The sequence below is a fragment of the Panthera pardus genome, unplaced genomic scaffold (assembly GCF_024362965.1).
Source record: "Panthera pardus isolate Hobbes unplaced genomic scaffold, ASM2436296v1 HiC_scaffold_27, whole genome shotgun sequence".
Taxonomy (NCBI): Eukaryota; Metazoa; Chordata; class Mammalia; order Carnivora; family Felidae; genus Panthera; species Panthera pardus.
Window position 1 is genome coordinate 71,446,277 of NW_026526843.1, and position 19,994 is coordinate 71,466,270.

The 19,994-nt window shown below is 39.0% G+C and overlaps 1 protein-coding gene across 3 annotated transcripts in view; it reads right to left on the reverse strand.

Annotated features, from left to right (window-relative positions):
• The window catches only part of AR (androgen receptor), a 187,348-nt gene that overhangs the window by 23,750 nt on the left and 143,604 nt on the right, over positions 1 to 19,994 (reverse strand). For all 3 annotated transcript variants that reach the window (XR_008418251.1, XM_019428580.2, XM_019428579.2), the window contains exon 3: positions 14,511 to 14,627. Coding sequence is in view for 2 of the 3 variants with exons in the window: in XM_019428580.2 (XP_019284125.2) it covers positions 14,511 to 14,627 (117 nt within the window). In the remaining variant the exon portion in view is untranslated. The remainder of the gene's footprint in view (positions 1 to 14,510; positions 14,628 to 19,994) is intronic.

Genomic DNA, 19,994 nt, shown 5'->3' on the forward strand with positions numbered 1-19,994 from the left:
TATCCATGGGCAGGGACAAGGCAAGTGAAGTTAAGTTCCCAAAGTTTTAGAAAACTGGAATCACTCTCCCTAAGGTCAAAGATGTTTCTTTTCTTCATATCTCACCATAAAATCTGGAGCATAAAAAATCACTTTCTGTGGTAGATGGACTTCTGAGATAGCACCCAACAGACTCAATACCTGGTTGTATACACATCTTTTTCCAGTTATTTAGTCAAACACTAATCTACTTGTTGTTGTAAAAGGATTGGGTAGATGTAATTAAGCTCAAAATTGAACTGAATTTGAAGTTTGGTTATCCTTGATGGCTTGACCTACTCAGATGAACTCTTAAAAGAGACTGGGTTCTTCATGGAGTCAGGGGGGTTCAACATAAGGAAGAGTCTCTGTTGCTGGCTTTTAAGGTGGAGGGATCAACATGCCAAGGAATAAGAACAGATTCTAGGAGCTCAGAGCAGCCTCTCTCTGGCTGATGGCCAGAAAGGAAAGGGGAACCTTAATTCTACAACTGCAAGGAACTGAATCCTGCCATAATCAAATGAACTTGGTCAAGAGCCCTGAACTTGGTCAAGAGCCCCAGAATACAGTGCAGGCTGGACAATACTTTGATTTCATATTTGTGAAACAGTGAGCTGAGAAACCGGTGTCAGACTTCTGGCTTACAGAACTGTGAACTGAAGTTGTTAAATTTGTGATGATTTTTTTATGAAGCAATAGAAAGCTAATACACTTTCCTTATAGGAGTGTGGTATATGGCAAGATAAGAGGCTTCAGAGTCAGACAATTTTGAGTTCAAATCCCAGCTCTGTAAATTACTAGCTTAATAACTTTGAACTCTTTGCTCTCTCAGATTTTCTGAGATTCAGTTTCCTCATTCTTAGGACACTTATGAGAACCAAATGAGAGACACTGTTTGGCACATAATGAGTGAGCCCTCCTTTACTCTCCATTCATTTCTAAAGAGTAGGGAGTGAATGGCTTGCAGGTGACCTAACTCGGGCATGGGGAAGAAGGAACAGAAGGATTAAGGTAACCAAATACAGCAGAGAAGGGAAGAGTATGACACATTTATTAGATGAAAAAAAGTAACTGAGTTTTTTCTGCATATAACTTGCTATAACACTGAATTCAGATCTTACGTGTAATTCTAAGTGCTAAGTAAACATAAAGATATGTTTGGTGCAGGGCTGCAAATTATTTGTGAAACCAGACTAGGCTATACTTATATGAATGTATTTGAGTATGTGTGCGTGCAGGTGCTTGTGTATTACAGTGCTTACTTAAATACAGGGGTCATGATCTCAAATATCTTCACTAGTCAGGCAGATATGTAAATGAGGAAAATAGTCTAGTGAACATAAACAGGGCTGGGGACAGTGAAAAGTAATTGATGCCCTGCCTAGGGGCAATCTATGTTAATTTTCTAAACAAAGACTGTGCTTGGCAAACACAATTTTGTAAGTGAATATTGGCCTGAGGAAAGCCAGTTTGTGGCCTCTGACTTAAATCATGCCAGCCATCTTTTCATCTACTGGGACTGTAGTCAGAGGATCTCACTGTATGACCTTGGGGACATCTTTTTCCTTCTTTTGTACTTAGTTTTCTCATATATGTATAAAAAGCAATAGTTATGAGCAAAGAATTTGGAGCCATACTATCCATTGTAAGCCTGGCTGTACTGCTTACTAGCTGTGTGACTTTGGAAAAGACCTAGCCTTTCTGTACTTCAATTTCCTCATCTGTAAGGTGGAGTATTAATACCTAATTAATAAGGTTTTTAATTAAGAATATACAGACACTGTGGTGGTGCCTGTGAGTAGAGGGATGATTCTACACCACCAGAAGGACTCTTCAAGACTGAAACATGATGAAAAAAATGCACTAACCTTAAGGAGGCACAATGCAATGATGATATCAAAGTTCCAAAATGTTATTTACAATAAAGGGTTTTTTTTTATTATTATTGTGGTGGTATTCAGAGTCTAATGGGATGTATGACCTTGAACATATCCCTTGACTCTGAGAAGAGGCAAAGTGGGTCTGAACACATGGTTCCTTCTTTCAAACCAGAATAGCAGTGCTTTAGTTTGTAACTACATTTGGGACTCTTCGTCAGATTTTGTTTGAAGAAAAGGTTTCATTGCCAAGAAAATGTTTGAAGGCCCCAGATCTTGTCTATCCCTTCCTCTCCCATCCAAACCTATCCCTGTTTAAAATATGAGAAGAATGAAGGCCAAGTTTTGCCCCAGGTCACACAGCTAGATAGTAGCAGATCACAAAAGACTCAGGTACACTGACTTCTAGGGTGGTACCCTTTCCATTTTATTAGGCTGAATAGCATGTGAATAGGGAGAAGAGGCAGTTGGGAGATGAGTGGTGATTGGGGAATAAGTAGGACAGGGACAAGAGACAGGGAACAGAGCCAGTCCTTGGCAGGCATGGAATGAAAGATTAGTAAGGGGTGCATCCAACTATAAGTGTACACTAATAATTGCATACCAAATTTTCTAAGGCAAGAAGCCTCCCTGGTCCTATCCCCCATGCCTCCATTCTCCTCCAAGACCCAATTTTGAGTCAGAGAAATAGCTTGCAAAAAGAATATCAAATTTTATCTTTCAAGGTTTATGTTGGATTATTTAGTCTAGTGGTTTTTAGTTCATGGAGGAGTAAACGTAATTAATAATAGAATGATATGCAATGCTGCATATCCTTGCCAAAGCACAGGATCTGGCAGAAACTATTCCCAAGTCTCTCTCCGACTAGTGAGCCAGAATAAAGGGGGTCACTGTCCAGATGCTATCCTGGGTGAGGGGCACAAAGTCATTATCAAAAATCTGCTCATGTGAAATTGCAAAGCCTGGAAATGCTTTCACATACCAGGCTTTTCCACTGGAAAAAGTAACTACATGAATTTAGAGCATACATGCTTTTACAATTACATTTAAACTGACATTAAAAACAAATGTGAAACAGCCCAAGCTGAACAGGTCAGCATGACCTGGAAAGCAAAGGAGAGAAAAAAAAGAGAGAGAGAAAAGTAAAAAAAGGCTCAAAGTTAACAGCATTAATTCTGTCAGTCTGTTGTAAATAAGAAAATACCATTGCTGTATTAATGGCTTTATTAAGGAAATTTGCTAGCAAAAATATGCAACGTTCAAACAAACAGAAAGCAGTTAAAAATAAACTACATTAGCCTTTCAATCCACATTAGGGAACCTCTTGTTGGCTTAGAGATTCAAATTCTGTTCAAGGAGTGGCAAACTCCCCTCCCTCCTGAAGTCTTTCCTTGGCATTTTTCCAGAATGTTGCTGACTCAGGGGAGGGAGCAAGGTGGGGGGGGGGGGGAGAGAGAGAGAGAGAGAAGAGATTGAAAGAGAGAGAGAGAGAGAAGGTGGAGAGACTGGAGAAGGATGAGAGTGGGAAATGCAGGCCCCAGGCAAGGCAGAAAGAGTTCTGACTCTCATATTTGTCTGCCCTTGGTCTCACAGACTCCACATCCACAAGAAGGAAACTGGTTTCAATATGGAGTCTTTAGGGCAGAGACAGATAATATCAAGATATTACAAACTCTAAGTGTCTCTCCACTTAGAATAATGCAAAGTTGGAGGCTGGCTTGAGAAAAGAATAAGACCTCACACCTGATGGAGAGGCAAGTGAATGATGTGAATGAGTAGTGGGGGATTATGGGGTACTAAGGCTAGAAGTAAAAGGTACAGTCTGATCCACTTTCCTCCTTCATCATAACTTCAATAGGAAATAAGAGAAGTAGACACTGGTTTTTAGATTTTGCCTTCCTCCCTCTTTATGAAAGGATTAAGAGTATGTGCTTCTGAAAACAGAATCGCCTTGACTTTGGGAATAAGGAGAAAATAACTGACTCTAGTCTCCTGGTCTGTTTGGAGAGAGGGGCCAGCTGGCTTCTTAGAGCTGCTCCTTCAGGAGAAGCAGAAATCTGGTCCTTGTTTACTGAACTTATATGGATCAGCTTCTGCCTTCATCTCAGTGATAGAGACTGAGGTTAAAATCTAAGTCCTTGGCAGTGGTCCAGCAGAATGGAAGTAAGGGGAAACTCATGAGCTGAATAATGACCAAGTAAAAATGGCCATAGGAGCCTCAGCTAGGAAGCACCTTGAGTCCCATCAGCAAAGCTTCTTCCTGGCAGCACACTGTGGAAAGTGAGCAACCAAGCCAGAGCTTCACTGCATCCATCCACCTGAGTGCCATCACATATAAGCCAAAATAACTAAAAAGCACTATGCTAATGCCAAGTCATATTATATAAATCAACAATCATGATACTACTACATGAAAGATAACTGATATTACTTCTAGAGCTAGTCCTCACAACATCCCTGTGAAGTAGGGAAATGATAAGTTCCATTGAAGGGAGTCATTAACCAAGAGAGTAGCCCCTAGCCCCAATGGTGGAGTCTGTGTTGAGGAGCAAGGGTAAGAGGCCCTAAGATTCAGATTCCAGGTACTTCCAAGGTATCCATTAGAACCTTCTAGAGCCCTCATTCTGAATGAAGTTGGTCAGCCTTTCTTCGGTGTCTGGTTGTTTTGAGACGCTTGCAATTGCCAACCGGAAATTTTTCTAATATGAAATAGAGACACCGTTGAATGTAGCAACTTAAAGGATGGGCTTGCATCTAGCAGTCCCCATAATCAGATGCCTGAGTGAGGTCCTCTGATGTAAGAGGCAGCATGCAAAATTTTTAGAGAGGGGGTGGCTGCAATTTTAGACTGGGTTTTTTTTTTCTTTTCTTACCTACCTGTAAGATAGGCAAGATGGAAAAAATGGAAAATTCCTACTTAAAGTTGTTTTACCCCCTCTCTTTGATGCTTTATTGACAAATATACTAAAGTGCATATATATATATATGTGTGTGTGTGTGTGTGTGTGTGTGTGTGTGTGTGTGTGTATATGTTTGTGTGTGCCTCTTTGTACACAGCGGGCAAGAATTAGTTGGTGAGGGTGGAGGATATGAAGGAAGAGAAGGGAGGTAGAATTTAACAGCCTCATTACAGCTACTCAGAGCCCAACAAAGACTCCCTATTTGGTCTTCTGAATTTCTTGCAGCAGCCAAACAATCCCATAATATTAAAAGCATTATTATTCAGCCTGGAGATGGGAATGCTTCGAAATTATTGTCTCTGTGCCTAACAGCTCACTAATCAAAGCTTTCATGCCTCATTTTGCACCCTGGGGAGAGTCTTCAGTCTCTTTTAGTTTCATCGTGGCCAGCATGACACACCACCCCTTGCAAGCCTGGGGTGACCTTTTATCTTGGTCAAGATCCAGATTTTCTTCTTAGCTCCAAATGCCCGTCCAAATTTTCTGCAGGTGATTTCCTCAGGATTTGTGCTTACGTTTTTTATATTGCTGACTGCTAGAAGGCTGAAATGTCAATTTTTACTTCTGCCACAGAACCATTGGTCCAATGGGGTTTTAAGCAGGGGAAAGAAACACATTTCTTAATAGATCTAAAAAGGGCAGTCAGGATTAACTAGACTGAGGAAAACGGAACTTGATTCTAGAAAACGTGTGATCCAGGGTAGTGATGCTGTTTCTGGTTTACTTCCTAGATACCTGTTGTCATGGTAATATTATCAATAATAGACAATCTGAAGGCTCTACTGATTTCGGAGTGGCTGTGTACTTTTTTCCCTTAGTTCTACATCATATAAACATGATCCCAAAGGATGTGCAAAATTCTCTAAAAAAGCATCTTGTTCAAGTAAATTGTCTATGTATAAGTTTGGTTCAATAAGAAAATATCTTAAACGCTTTTGTGATCTTATGGACCACATTATACAATTTGTGAAAACAGGTGGCTATCTTTTAAAATTTTTTCATGTTTATTTTTGAGAGAGGAAAAGAGAGAGGGAGAAAAAGCATGAGCTGGGGAAGGGCAGAGAGAGAGAGAGGGTGACAGAGGATCTGAAGCAGGCTCTGTGCTGTCCCCAGAGAGCCCAACGCAGGGCTCAAAGTCACAAACTGTGAGATCATGATCTGAGCCGAAGTCAGATGCTCAACCAACTGAGCAGTTGGCTATCTTTTTAAATCAAAAGTAAAATGTTTTCAAACAAGCAGTTATTTTATTTCAAATATTTTTTTCTGAATTGTTTTATTTAGAAAATACTTGCCTTTGTATATATGACCTATTGTGAGCTGTGTACTCTTAGCTTTCTGCCTACGGCCTTCAGAAAATAATTATGACATCATTTTACTCTCTCAAGAGCAACTGATGGATTTTAGAGCACTTACAGCAAAAGTAAACAACAATAAAATCTTTCTGCTCCTATTACACTTTAAAAACTCAAGGATTTTAAATAGAAAATTTACAAGTAAGATACTCATTGAAGTACCAGATATGGGTAATCATCAATTTTGATGACTAGAAAAAAATTATTTACCAAGACAGACTACAACATGTATGTGATGTCCCAGATAATTCAGTTGGAAGGAATTATGAGATACAGTTTCTGGTTTCTCCACATACAAGTTTGCTTGAGAGCTATAATTAGAGAGAAGTATAACATTTTTCCTCCAATGTGTCACCAAGTATTTATGTAATCAACCAGAGGATGGCAATCTAGACCATGGAGAACAGATTTCAAGAGTTGATTCAAAGGTAATACAGAGACCAGAGAACCAAGGAACCAGTACCAAAGGCTACATTGTAATAGTAAAGAGTAGGCCCCAGTGGTGACTGGGAGCACATAGGCCAATTATTATCCAAAATAGGGGTGGAAGGTACAGTGATATATGTTGTGTGCCTACAATGTTTCTTTATAAACTTACAACATTTATGTAAGGAAGATTGTATTATTCCCATACTACAGCTGGGGAACTTAGGCTCAGATATCTAATGATTTCTCAAAGGTCATTAAGATAGTAGGTGGAAGAGCCAGGACTAGAAATGAGGCCTGTCTGTACTGAGTGCATTACACTATTTCCACTATACCACAGGACTTCTTAAATCCAAAAACATAAAAGAAAGAAAAAGAGGTTGTAAGTGCTGAGTCACATGTGCACCCTGATATCAAAGTTCATGGGGCAATTCTGCTCCTCAGTTATGCAGATTCTGTAGGAGCACTCAGGTATCTGAGAATCGTGTGTAGGAGTAGCATTGAGACTTACCACTTGCATCTCCAAGCTGAAGATTTTTAGGGCTTTAATTAGAGTCAAAGGAGAAGGGAGAAAATCCCAGTAACTGAGTTACAAATTATTGATTTTTTATGATACTCTGTTGCCTGATGAAAAAGAGGTAGAGGGCATTCAATCACTGGGTGGGAAGTGGGACCCAAATTCTACAAATCTGTGATTTATAGGCTTCTTACTTTAGCAAAAAGGTTATATGGTAGCACCTCAATGAGGTTCTGGATAGATGTTGAAAGGCTGGTTAAAAAGTGCACAAAAGGATTAGTAACCTTTTTAGGGAAGAATATTTGGATATCCAAAATATTTACTTGATTATTCTATATGATGTTGGAAGTAATTATATTTCTCAGAAATAACTAGTCTAGCATGTTTCTTGAGTCAGGAAGCTGTACTTGTGGCCATTAGATGAATTCGACAATAATGCTGTATGTATGTATATGTATAATAATGTATAACAATGTATGCTTTATGTATGTATGCTTTATGTATAATAATGTTTTATGCATGAAAAGAATATTGCAGACCCAACATGGTTTACTTTAGTGGTTTTAGTGGCCTCTGGTAATACTCTTGAGATGTGGTGAGGATGGTCTACTCTTGGTCATGAAGCCATTCTTGATTGATTCTCCTGGTGAACAATGGCATACATATCTACAAAATAGAAGACTTGGGCTAAGGGTGTTGTCTGCCTATAGGATAAATTATTTATCTATACCCAAGTTTTCCAAAGTGTATTCCATTAAACAGTGGTTTTGTAGGATATTAACAGGTGTTATATGAGAAAAAAAAAAGTGTTTCTGTGGTTGAATTAAACTAGGAATCCTGAATTACCAAGCTCCTCAGGTTACTTTATTGCAGTACTTGCCAAGGTCTGTGTTATGCTAAAATATACTATAAATTTTCCTGAGCAGGACCATAATATGTAGGTTTGTATAAATTATTTGACCTTAAAAATCATTTTTCATGGACCATGTCATTGAACCCATGCCAGGAAACACTTGCCTAGACCAAGGCAAGAAGTTTGTATAAGGGAAGGACTTATGTACATGGTCAGTACTTGCAGGTATCAAACCAAATGGAGGCAACTAACCCAGGAACCAAGGCTGCAATCCTAGCTGTTTAGCAAAATTTGCTGCTAGACTTTTTTTTTTCTTTCTCTACCTGGTCTACTGTGTATTTCTATAAAGTTTAAGTCATGACCTATATACCACACTTCCAATCCACTAATTGTCTTTAAAAAGCAAACATACAAAGTCAGTCAGAGAAAGACAAATGCCATATGATTTCACTCATATGTGGAATTTAAGAAACAAAGCAGATGAACATAGGGGAAGGGAAGGAAAAATGAAATAAGTTAAAAACAGAGAAGGAGGGGGGCGCCTGGGTGGCTTGGTCGGTTAAGCGTCTGACTTCGGCTCAGGTCATGATCTCACGGTCCGTGAGTTCGAGCCCCGCATGGGGCTCTGTGCTGACAGCTCAGAGCCTGGAGCCTGTTTCAGATTCTGTGTCTCCCTCTCTCTCTGCCCCTCCCCTGTTCATGCTCTGTCTCTCTCAGTCTCAAAAATAAATAAACGTTAAAAAACAAACAAACAAACAAACAAACAAAGAGAAGGAGGCAAATCATAAGAGAATCCTAACTATAGAAAACAAACTGAGGGTTGCTGGAGGGGAGGTGGGTGGGGGAGGGGTTAAATGGGTGATGGACATTAAGGAGGGCACGTGTTGGGATGAGCACTGGGTGTTATATGTAAGTGATGAATCACTAAATTCTACTCCTGAAACCAATACTACACTATGTTAACTAACTTCAATTAAATAAAACCTTGGAAGGAAAAAAAACCCATACAGACACACAAAATGATACATGAGTAGGTCTATCCCATGTCATAGATCTTCAGCTTCCTAAACTTCAAATCTTTTAGCATAATAATGGAGCCCATTTTCGATGTGGTTTTAGTTTACCATCCCCATTTCCCCAGATCTGGCCATTTTAAACTACTTACTATTCCTCAAACTCTCAATGTGCTTTTCTTATGTCTCTGTGCCTTTATTCAAACTGTGTGCTTTGCCTTGAATTCCCCTTCCCTTCTGTCTCATCCAACTTCTTCCTAGTAATTTCTTCTTATCCTTTAGGATGTATTATCACCGTTTGTCTCCCTTTATTTAAATTTTTGAGGTCAGAGATTTGCTCCTCAAAATATCTACCATAGTGTCTGGCACAGAGTGGGCACTCAATAAGTATTTGCCAAATGGGGGCACCTGGGTGGCACAGTCGGTTAAGCATCTGACTCTTGATTTTGGCTCAGGTAATGATCTCTCGGTTTGTGAGCTCAAGCCCCATGTCTGGCCCTGCACTGTGAGGAACCTGCTTGGAATTCTCTCTCTCTCCCTCTCTCTGTCCCTCTCCCCCACTCATGCATGCTCATGTACATGGTCACTCTCACTGTTTCTCTCTCTCTCAACAATAAATAAATAATCTTAAAAAATAGTTTCCAAATGGATAAATAGATGAGTGAATTGATGGAAAGATGAAAGGACTAGCTAGTTGGCTATTTGGAAGGATGAACAGATAAATAGATGGATGAATAAATGCTGTGAAACTTGTCTTCCAAAGACCCATGCCATGAATAGTGTTTCATCACTGGAATCACTCTCTTGCATCCAGAACATGTGATCCAGAAGCAGCAATTCAGGGCTGCTCTTGAGCATAGAGAATGACAAAAGAGCTGTCATCAAGACTGTCTTCAACACTGGAAACCACAAAGATGTTCATAGTGTACATGATGACATCAGATCATAGCCATGGGCTCCCTGAGCCATTTTTTCAACTAGAGAATCCTGGAGGTTGTTTAAAACCTGCAGAAATGCTAACAGTTTTGAGTCTCAGATGTAAAGTTCAGTCTTCTAGTAGGAAAGAGACTTCTCAAATATGCTAAAGTAACCTCTGAAGAAAATGTTGAACACTTTAGATTCTCACATGTTCCAGGTTTATTTTCCTCTTCTGGGTTTGGCTGCTACATGATATTCCTGAAAGGCCCACCATCTTCCATGGTCCAGGAAAAGAGGGAGTAAGCAGGTGCCAATGTCATTTATTAAAAACTGAGGACTCAAGAGTTGCAAAATGCAAAAAGAAAAATGTTTGGGGAGGAATAGGAGGTTTCAGTGAGAAGGAGGGGAGGGTTAGGAGATAAGATGGCAAGTCAGGGCAATTCTTTCTTTCTCATTACACCTTGGAAACTCTAAGTATATCCTTGGGAAGTATAGACAAAAGTGAGAGATGGCTGTGCACTTACTCTAATTATGGGCTGTGAAAAACCCACAGCTAATTCATCAGAGAGAAGGTCCTTTTCTGGAAAGTTATATTTATAAATATTTTCTTAGGCTAAAAGTAGGCAAGAGGTTTAGATTCTTGAAGCAGTTAGCAAAGTGCACTTTTCCAAAAGCAGCAATAAATGAACCAGGTTCAAAGAAAGGCCTATTCTAGTTGCTAATGGGCAGTTAGTTAATAGCCTGAAGGCAGTCTTTAAGAGATCCACCCTGAGAATCCAACCACCCTTGGAAACACCAAGAAATACCAAAAGCTGCTAAAAAAAAAGGAGCAGTGAACATGTAGATAGGCCTAGAAGCAAAAAGGAAAAAACTATGTGCTTTAAGTATCTCTGAGTTATGGAGATCCCATCACCAAACAGTAGATGAACACTACAGAGAAAGTCAGTTAGTGATCTTGAGGCCTCAAGACCAAGCAAGCATCAGCTGTAGTGTGCCAGCTTCTCTAAGATACAAGGATAACCCTTCTGCCCTCCACTCGTTCAATAATCTGTATATCCAGTATATTTTTGGACACATAATATACCTTACTTAGGTGTAATCTGAGGTAGCTAAAATTACTATTCAAGTCAAAATACTCAAGTTTAAACTATCTATACTTCTAAGGGCAATGGATACATAATCCACAAAAAGGCTAATAAGCTTTCTCTATGACTTTAGACATAGAATCACAAAATGGTAGTGCCATACAGGTCTTTGGTAAATCTCATTATCTCAATTTTATGATAGGAAAATTGAGTCTCAGAGGGGAGAAGGGACTGCCCAAGGCCATACTCCTAGTTCCCATTTCTGGCTACCATTTTGAGTTTACTGATGGGAAGAATAAAACAAAGTTATATGAATTTTCCTTCAATGTGATAAGAATGTCTATGCCAAAGCCAAATCTTATGAGAAGGGAAGTCTATTGCTAAAGTATTTAAAGAGCCACTCTGCATTTATGCTTTCTATAGTTTTTCCATTGTTTTGAGTAAAGATGTACTGTACACTGAATTTGCAAGTTAACCATAAACTTGAGAAGGGTTTGCAGCAGAGAATCAGGGAACGTGGAAATAACTTTAGCAAAATGGAAAGGTTTGTTTTTCAAACAATGGTGTTTAAGTGGGTGAACACTTGGGATGTTACTGGCATGGTATTTGAATATATGATTCCTTATTTACTAGGATTGGCTTCCAAACAGGATTTTGATGGTACTTTTAGTTTGAGATGGTAAGAAGTTATTTCTGGTGATGTTCTGCCTGTTGTAATTGTTACATATTATAGGGCATGACAAGTAATTCAGGGTAAAAGCCAACTGGTAATTGCTTTAAACAGCTTAACATCTAAATTACTAGTGACCTCACTGTCATAGTAAGCCCTCACATTTGTCTAGCATGTTGTCATTTACCAAAGATGTTCACAGTCATCATGACTCTGTGAGTGGTATCTCTAAATTACAGATGAAGAAACTGAGGCCTAAAGGAAGCACTGTAAATAATGGAGCTGGGCCTTTAATTTAGGTCTGCCTGACTCCAAAGGTAAGACCATTTACACAATATCAAGAATCCTTGTATCTTGTAGACATTTCTTCAAGTTTGCCAGCCTGCACTCTGTTGCTTAGTATGGTGCTTCTAAATATCATAGAAATTGAACTGAAATGAAAGTCATTCACAGTACCTCTCATCTTCTTTTCATTGTGCTGACCAAGCCCATACAAATTTGAGCACACTATCCAATAAATCAATTTGAAAACTTACTGTACCACTCTCTCCATGAAATTTACAGATTTATGCCTGACTGATATATGAAGAAGTGAAATTATCTGGTATACAAAGACTCCTTTTCTTTTTTTTTTTTTTGTACGTGTATGTCCATAGCATTTTTATTTGTAATGGGGAGAAAAAACAATGGAAACAAGTAACATATCCATCAATATGTGAACGAATAATTTACAGTATATCCATACTATGGATATACTACTCAGCAGTATCAAGGAATAAATTATTGATATATACAACAATGTGAATTTACCTCAAAATAGTTATGCTGATTAAATAAACTAGACAGCAGAAGTCATACTGTGTGTTTGTATTTATATAAAATTGTAGAAAAAAAACAAACAGAACTCCAGTGACAGAAATCAGATCAGTTGTCTAGAGGTGGGGTTGGGAAGCAGGGAAGGAAGAGAGAGAAACGAGTTAAAAAGAGGCGTAAAACCATTTTGGAGGGTGATAGATATGTTCATTATCTTGACTGGAAGGTGTACAGATATGTCAAACTTATCAAATTGTACACTTTAAATATAGGAGTTTATCAGATGCACAGACTCCTTTTCAAAAAGGGTTCACTATAATCATGTCACAGACTACTTTATAATGGAGGATGTTGGCTGAAACATGAAACTAATTTTAAGATTTGGACCCAAATTTTATGAGAACTTTTGTTACCATTAACTTCACCTGCATCAAAGCAGGCTTGCAATTCATATTATCAGATTGAAAAACAAGAGGTTCTCTACCTGGGAGTCCCTATCTCTTACACACAATGCGCAGAGGGCTAAATACTGAGAGATGACTGCATTAGGGGTTGTAACATTCATATGAAGAAAAATTCCCCTTATCAGTCCCTTTGTCATCTTTCCTGGCTTTCCTTCTGCATTTCTCCACCCCAGTCCTGCCTCTTCTTCCCCACCATAGACACAATTGTAGGATTTCTCTGGAGTATAATAAGCAAACAAGAACAAGGTTGGTCTTTCTCAGATATTTGAGTCTCATTTGATGTGGCTGCCTGGAAAATTACTCACAGAGCATCTGCTTGCCATGTCTGGGAGCACTAGCCACTATTTGAGATGGTTCTGTTACAACTATTTCAAATGGAACCTGAGTTATTTGTAGGACTTTTGTCTGTGTAAAGACTATTATTGGCCTGTAAAGGAGGGGAGGATACAGCTATCAATATGAAGACCCACACATAGAGAACAAGTTGGTTTACATAAAAACGTACATGGATAGAAGTATTGAGCACCTCACAGAAAGCCAGAGATGGACAAGTGCACTAAATTAGCTTTGAGAGGGGGAGGGGAAATGGCAGGATTCTAGGATCTTGGATTTTCCAAGCTGATAATGAGTAATCAGGTAGGAGGCTACAGTTGCAGGCATTCAGAAATGAGCTTGCTTTTCTTCAAGTCCCATTTCCAAATCAAAGTAGACTAATGAGCTTGCTTTTCTCATGAAAGATGCTTCATTTTGGAAGCAGCAGGCAACAGAGAGTACCATGCCACGGTGCGGGTATATACATGAAGAAATGATGAATTTGGAGGGGGAAATATAAGTGTAAGCCAAGACTTTCTGGAATGGTGACAGTGCTCACAGTAGACACAGACTAGGGGACAGAGAGCCTTATGATGAAGGGCTGCCCTTGAAAAAGCTGCATCTTCCTTCTGTAAAGCTACAGTGCTATTGAAAAAATTATTTTGGAAATTATCAATAGATTTGCAAAGAAAAGGAAATGATTAAAAGGCCTGCTCAACCCTTGGACATATGGGATAGAAAACTGGCTCTGCTTGGCAGTCTAGTCATAGGCTCCAAAGAGAAGCAGCTTCTCATTCCAGATGGCCAGCCCTACAATATAGGAGTAGTTAGTTGAGGATATTCCTGGTTGTTCAGGGCCAGCCTGTGCCTGGGTCATCCTGCACCTGTGACTATTCTCAATTCCATAGTTCTCTCATCCTAGCCATCATTCAATAACACAAGGCCAGTATCACTGTGTCTTCTGACTCCACACTCACTCGTTCCCTGATGGGTCTTGATCCCTGCTTCACATCTTCTGCTCCTATGCTAAGCCCTAGAGTGGGGTGTGACATCATTAAGGATAAAGAAAGGCACTAGCTGGCTGATAGCCACATTGGATATGAAGGGGTCAGCCTGTATCTAGAGTATGGCTGGCCACCTAGGAAGCACCAAAGAGGAAAATCTGGTTCAAAGCGAGAACAAGAGAATGAGGGAAGGAAAGGGAGAAAGACAAAGAGAGAAAAGCATCATACCTCCCAGAGTCATTCCTGCCTCATAGCATTTCCGTAGGCGACAAGATGGACAATTTTTCCTTCGGAATTTATCGATGGTGCAATCATTTCTGCTGGCACACAGGTACTTCTGTTTCCCTAGGAGAACAAACAGAAGAGTAGACACCCTATTAATGCATTTCCAGAGTCTCTCTCCTTTGGTATTTCTAGGCAGAAAAGACATAAAGATAACCCTGCCAGATAAGAGAGGTGGACAGAGAATGGCCCTAAAGAATTTGATCACACAGAATTACACAGGCTAGTTTAATTATATGCTATATTGTTTGGTTTTCATAGGAGTTTTTAATCAATATGAACAATTGAGGTCCTGTTGATACTTCCCTTCATGATAAGAACTACGTAACATTTTTTTAAAATAAGACATTATTCCTTTACTGAAAGCCACGAACACCCATGGGAAAATGATCAATGGCAGAAATTACCACTCCTTTAGCATGGCACAGCAGAGACTTGGGCTTAGGCAATGTTTCTTCCTCCTGACCCCTGTATTCATGCAAAGGATCATACTCAAGCTAACAGAATGCTTATTTTTCATAATTAAAAAAAACAGGTAAAACTTCTATGAGAAAGAACTCCATGATATTTCTACTTGTTTTTAAATTGCTAGCTATCATATCCCCAATCCTGCAGGTTATAAAAACCAAACAGAGATAAAGCTCACTGCCTGTGAAGTGAATCACACCAGGCGAAGGGAAGTCTTCTGAAGCCAGTGGGGGGGGGGGGGGGAGGATTGCTGTCATGTACACCTGGAGCTGTCACAGATACACAGAAACATATACATGTGTTCAGACTCAGAGATCTTCAGGATCACAGCCACTCAGATAAAGACATGGAGGTCCATTAAAAAATACATATTTTACTCAACATTTTGCCTCCTTGCTCCTAACATAGGCCTGGCATACAGTAGGCCCTCAAATAAATACTGACTGAATGAATACACAAATGGTGATCCACAGGTATACAGAGTAGCCAGCATAAACAGACAGACATACATATCCTGCTGCTCTGAAACATGCAAGACTTCTTTATGCAAGTCCTTCTCATTTACTGCTGTGCTTTAGTTTATGTGAGAGACTGTGATGTTAGGGAGGCTTCTTTTAGCAGAGGAGGCATATTTGTGGTAGGGAAAAAGAAGAAAAATTGAAGAGCAATTGCTATTTGATAGCGGGAGAAAAACACATAAATTTAGCTATACCTTGGCTTTTCCCTTCCTTTTCAGCATAAAATGTATATATCAGGCACAGAAAACACTGTATTATAGTAGGTTATTTTATGTAGGAGACTCACTAGTAGCCAGGTCAGCAAAATCTGCCTGTTCCTTCCTTCCTTCCTTCCTTCCTTCCTTCCTTCCTTCCTTCCTTCCTTCTTTCCTTCCTTCCTCTCCACCCTGTTACTCTCTCATTCCCTTCCCCTTGTTAAAGGACTCCAAATGTTGGGCTCGAAGGCACTATTAAAAACTACTCCAGTATAACCCTTTCATTCCAAGGATGAGTTCTGGGAATGTGACTTGCCTGAAGAATACTCAACTGGAGACCTATGAAGGAAGAATATTACTACTTAATAGGCACCTGCTATGAACCAAGCCTATGCTGGCAAGTTTGCATATGTCATTTATTTTTTGAATGTTTTATTTTTGAGAGAGAGAAAGGCAGAGTGTGAACAGGAGAGAGAGAGAGAGAGAGAGAGAGAGAGAGAGAGAGAGAGAGAGAGAGACATAGAATCCAAAGCAGACTCCAGGCTCTGAGCTGTCAGCACAGAGCCCAATGCAGGCCTTGAACCCACAAACTGCAAGATCATGACCTGAGCCGAAGTTGGGCGCTTAACCCACTGAGCTACCCAGGTGACCCTACATATCCCATTTAAATGAATAATCTCAGCAGTTCTTTGACATAGGTACTATCATTACTTTTACTTAACAGATGAGAAAACTAAGGCCTCTAAACAAGTACTCTTTCTACCATTTGTATTAACAGAACACATAATTTACTAACGGCTTTTTTCTGCTGCAAACTGCAGATTCTTATTTGTGCACAGAAAGGATGTTGCTGTGAGTGCCATTCAGTCATTGAGTATCAACTCCTAGAGGGGAGGCCCTGTATCCAATTCCAGTGGGTTCACTTCCAGTGCCATGGATGTTCTAGAATGGGGACATCCCCAGTTTTTGGTGCAGCTGCAATCCCGGTACTAGTTTGTCACATTAATTAGTAAAAATAGGGTCAAGTTATGAATACTTCTTTGAGGAATCTCTTCTTCCACAGGAAACTACTAGCTCCTGAACCCAAGTTTGCAAAGGAATGGTTACAGAGCCAAAGGATTAGGGCTCCCAGAGGAGTTCTAGATTCTGCTGCTAAAAGTAAACCATCCTGTGAATGAGGAAGATTACAGTGGAAAAAGTATGAATTTTTTTTTTCAATTTGAAACTCAGATCATCTCCCTAGCTATGGTTCATATTTTGTCCCAGAATGTCTCCTGGCCTAAAACACAGATATCCTTTATAATTTACCTGGGAATAAGTGCAAAGCCCAGTACAACCAATGCAATTGTGTATTAATTTAACATATATTGAGCATTTATTATGAGCCAGACACTGTACTCACTTTTGAGGTTACAGAGGAAAATCTCTGCTGAACAAAAATGTTTAAGTCCCAGATAACAGAGAAAGCACTAGGCTGGAAGTCATGAGATTTGAATCCTTGTTCAGTTTTATTACTAACTAACTATATGACCTTGCACAAGTCCTTTAGCCTCTCAGCTCCATTCATAATGTGATAAGTTGAACTGGAAAATCACTAAAATCTCTTCCAGCTCAAGGAGTCTTTTTTATTTTATTTTATTTTATTTTATTTTATTTTATTACTTTATTTTATTTTAATTCAAGTATAGTTCACATACAGTGTTACATTAGTTTCAGGTGTACAATAATACAGTAATTCAAGAATTCCATATCCAGCTCAAGGAGTCTTAAAAGATATCTGGATTTTATCCATAACATATTTGTAGAGTCTTATATATAAACGTTACAAGTATTAACAATAAGCAAGAAATTAACCAAAATAATTACCTCTTCACCCTCAACTCCCTCCTTTTAGGATAGTAACTTGCTGTAACATTACCTTTTATATCTACAGTCATTTGATCTTTTCTCTTTGTTTTCTACAGCCCTTCAAAAAATCAAGGCAATTAACACAGTATTAGGCACTGCTATTGCAAGCCATATGCAACATATGTATAAACAACATTCTTACACATATGTGTGCACTCATGCATGTGTGAATGAATGTGTGTGTGTAAACCCACAATAAGGTGTAATCTTTGTGTATATGTGTGTGTGAACATATAAAGTATACAACATATTAAATCATATAAATGCATACATATGAAATATGTGTTTCTTTGAAGCAGAATAGTGACTCTAAAGTTTTAAATGATACTTAATGGTAACACAAGTGGTGAAGGTTCCCAAATATGGATATGGAAGGATTCTCCTAAAAATGGAACTGTAACTCATCTGTACAGTTTGGATTAGGAACAAAAATGGGATGGAAAAACCTCTCAAAGTTGTTTCCAATCTACTTCTCCTGCCTGAATTACCAACTTCCTCAAATGATAGCAGAACCAATGTATAATCACTGGGTTGCTATTCTTTCCTATTTATCTTACTTTTCCAATATGGCTGAATTTTTCAGGGTTCTTAATAATAACAGTGAATTAAAATACAGTATGCAATAACATGTGTATTATACATATTTATTTATATATAATAAATATAAAACATATAATAACATAAAGTGACAATAAATTAAAGCATAATATAAAATATAGTAACATAAGATTAAAAATGTCTACCATTCGATTAGCTTACAAAAGTTAGTAACAATCTTGTACAAAGGAGTATAATAGGGATTATTGTATACATCATTCTATAGATGAATAAAATGATGCTCACTAAGATGAAACTGACCTGCTTGGCATCACAGTTAGTTTGCTCTAAATCACAGACCATGAGGCTATGAATCTTACAGATTGGAGACAATTTTAAATAGTATTTGGTCACAACACACCCACTCCTCTGTACAAGGCTTGAATTCCCTCTGTAATATCCCCGTAAAGATTGCCCCAATGTTTCCTGAATTGAAGCCCATTCCATTTCTGGACTCTGTTATAAGACTTTTCCTTCCAGGACACTCATGATTTATCTCCTTGTAGTTCTGACCCATTGGGTCTAATTGGAACGAACTCATCTTTGGGCTGTAAAGAATATTGGAAGCCTTATAACAAAATGTCCCTATGTGATGCCTGACTCTTCAGTTATGAAAACGGACACAAAGTATTGAAATCTCATGCCCCAAGCCACAGGAAATTGGTGGTAGAGCCAGAGAAAAATCTGGCAACTGCATCCAATGGAGATGTAGTGTGGGTGGGTGTAGCCTCAAGACAGAGCACCTGGGTTTTAGGTATCCTTGTTCATTGTTTAGTAAGTATATGGCCCTATGAATGCCTTCTTGGTATTCAGTTGACAGAAGTGTAAGTGTGATCTGGGTATGCTCCAAGGTGGTCCTAGAAAGTCCTCTATTACCATGCAGTAGCCTAGATGACTGAATAATAAACACAGACAACACAAACTCCTATCCATCTCCTCCTCCTCAGATGCTACAAATATTACACCTAGCTCTCCGAACACCAAGGGTATATCAACAACTAATAATGAGTCTCACAAAAAAATGCCATTGTGAAATTTTTGGCAAAATACAAAAAATCCTCTCTCATGTTGAAGGAGGTTAAGTTCACACTCTGGAATTGCAAACCAGTTGCATATTTAAGTACTTGATAAATCTCCTATTAGAACAGCTGCAAACACTTGACTACTATGAATGGTCACATAATGGGATAGCATGAGGTCTCTGCTTGCCAGCTGGCTCTGAAACCCTTGACTGGCTGATGATGTTCTACATGTTTCTTCATGGTCCTTTTGTTCCATCATAAAGCTTAAGTATGATCCAAAACTCCAGCAAGAACAGAAGTCATGAGACCGCCTTCAGATATTGTCTCCATAGAATTCCCATTTCTATTGTTTTTTGTCATCCTCATAGGTGTTGCCATGCAGTGTGAGTTGAGGTCAATGTTTGATTAGGCCTCTTTCAGTTTGTTCATTCTGAAAAATCCTACTTAAATCATATCAGTTAAAGCAGGGGGGGTTATCCATCACCTGAGGTATCATGCAAATGAGAGGATTGAATTGTCATGTTTATTATGAAGCTACAGAAAAGACTTAAGAACACAGGACTACTTATCCTTTATTTATTTATTTTTTACTGTTTTATTTATTTTTGACAGGAGAGAGAGAGAGAGAGAGAGAGAGAGAGAGAGAGAGAATGAGCAGGGGAGAGGCAGAGATAGGGAGACAGAATCTGTAGCAGTCTCCAGGCTCTGAGCTGTCAGCACAGA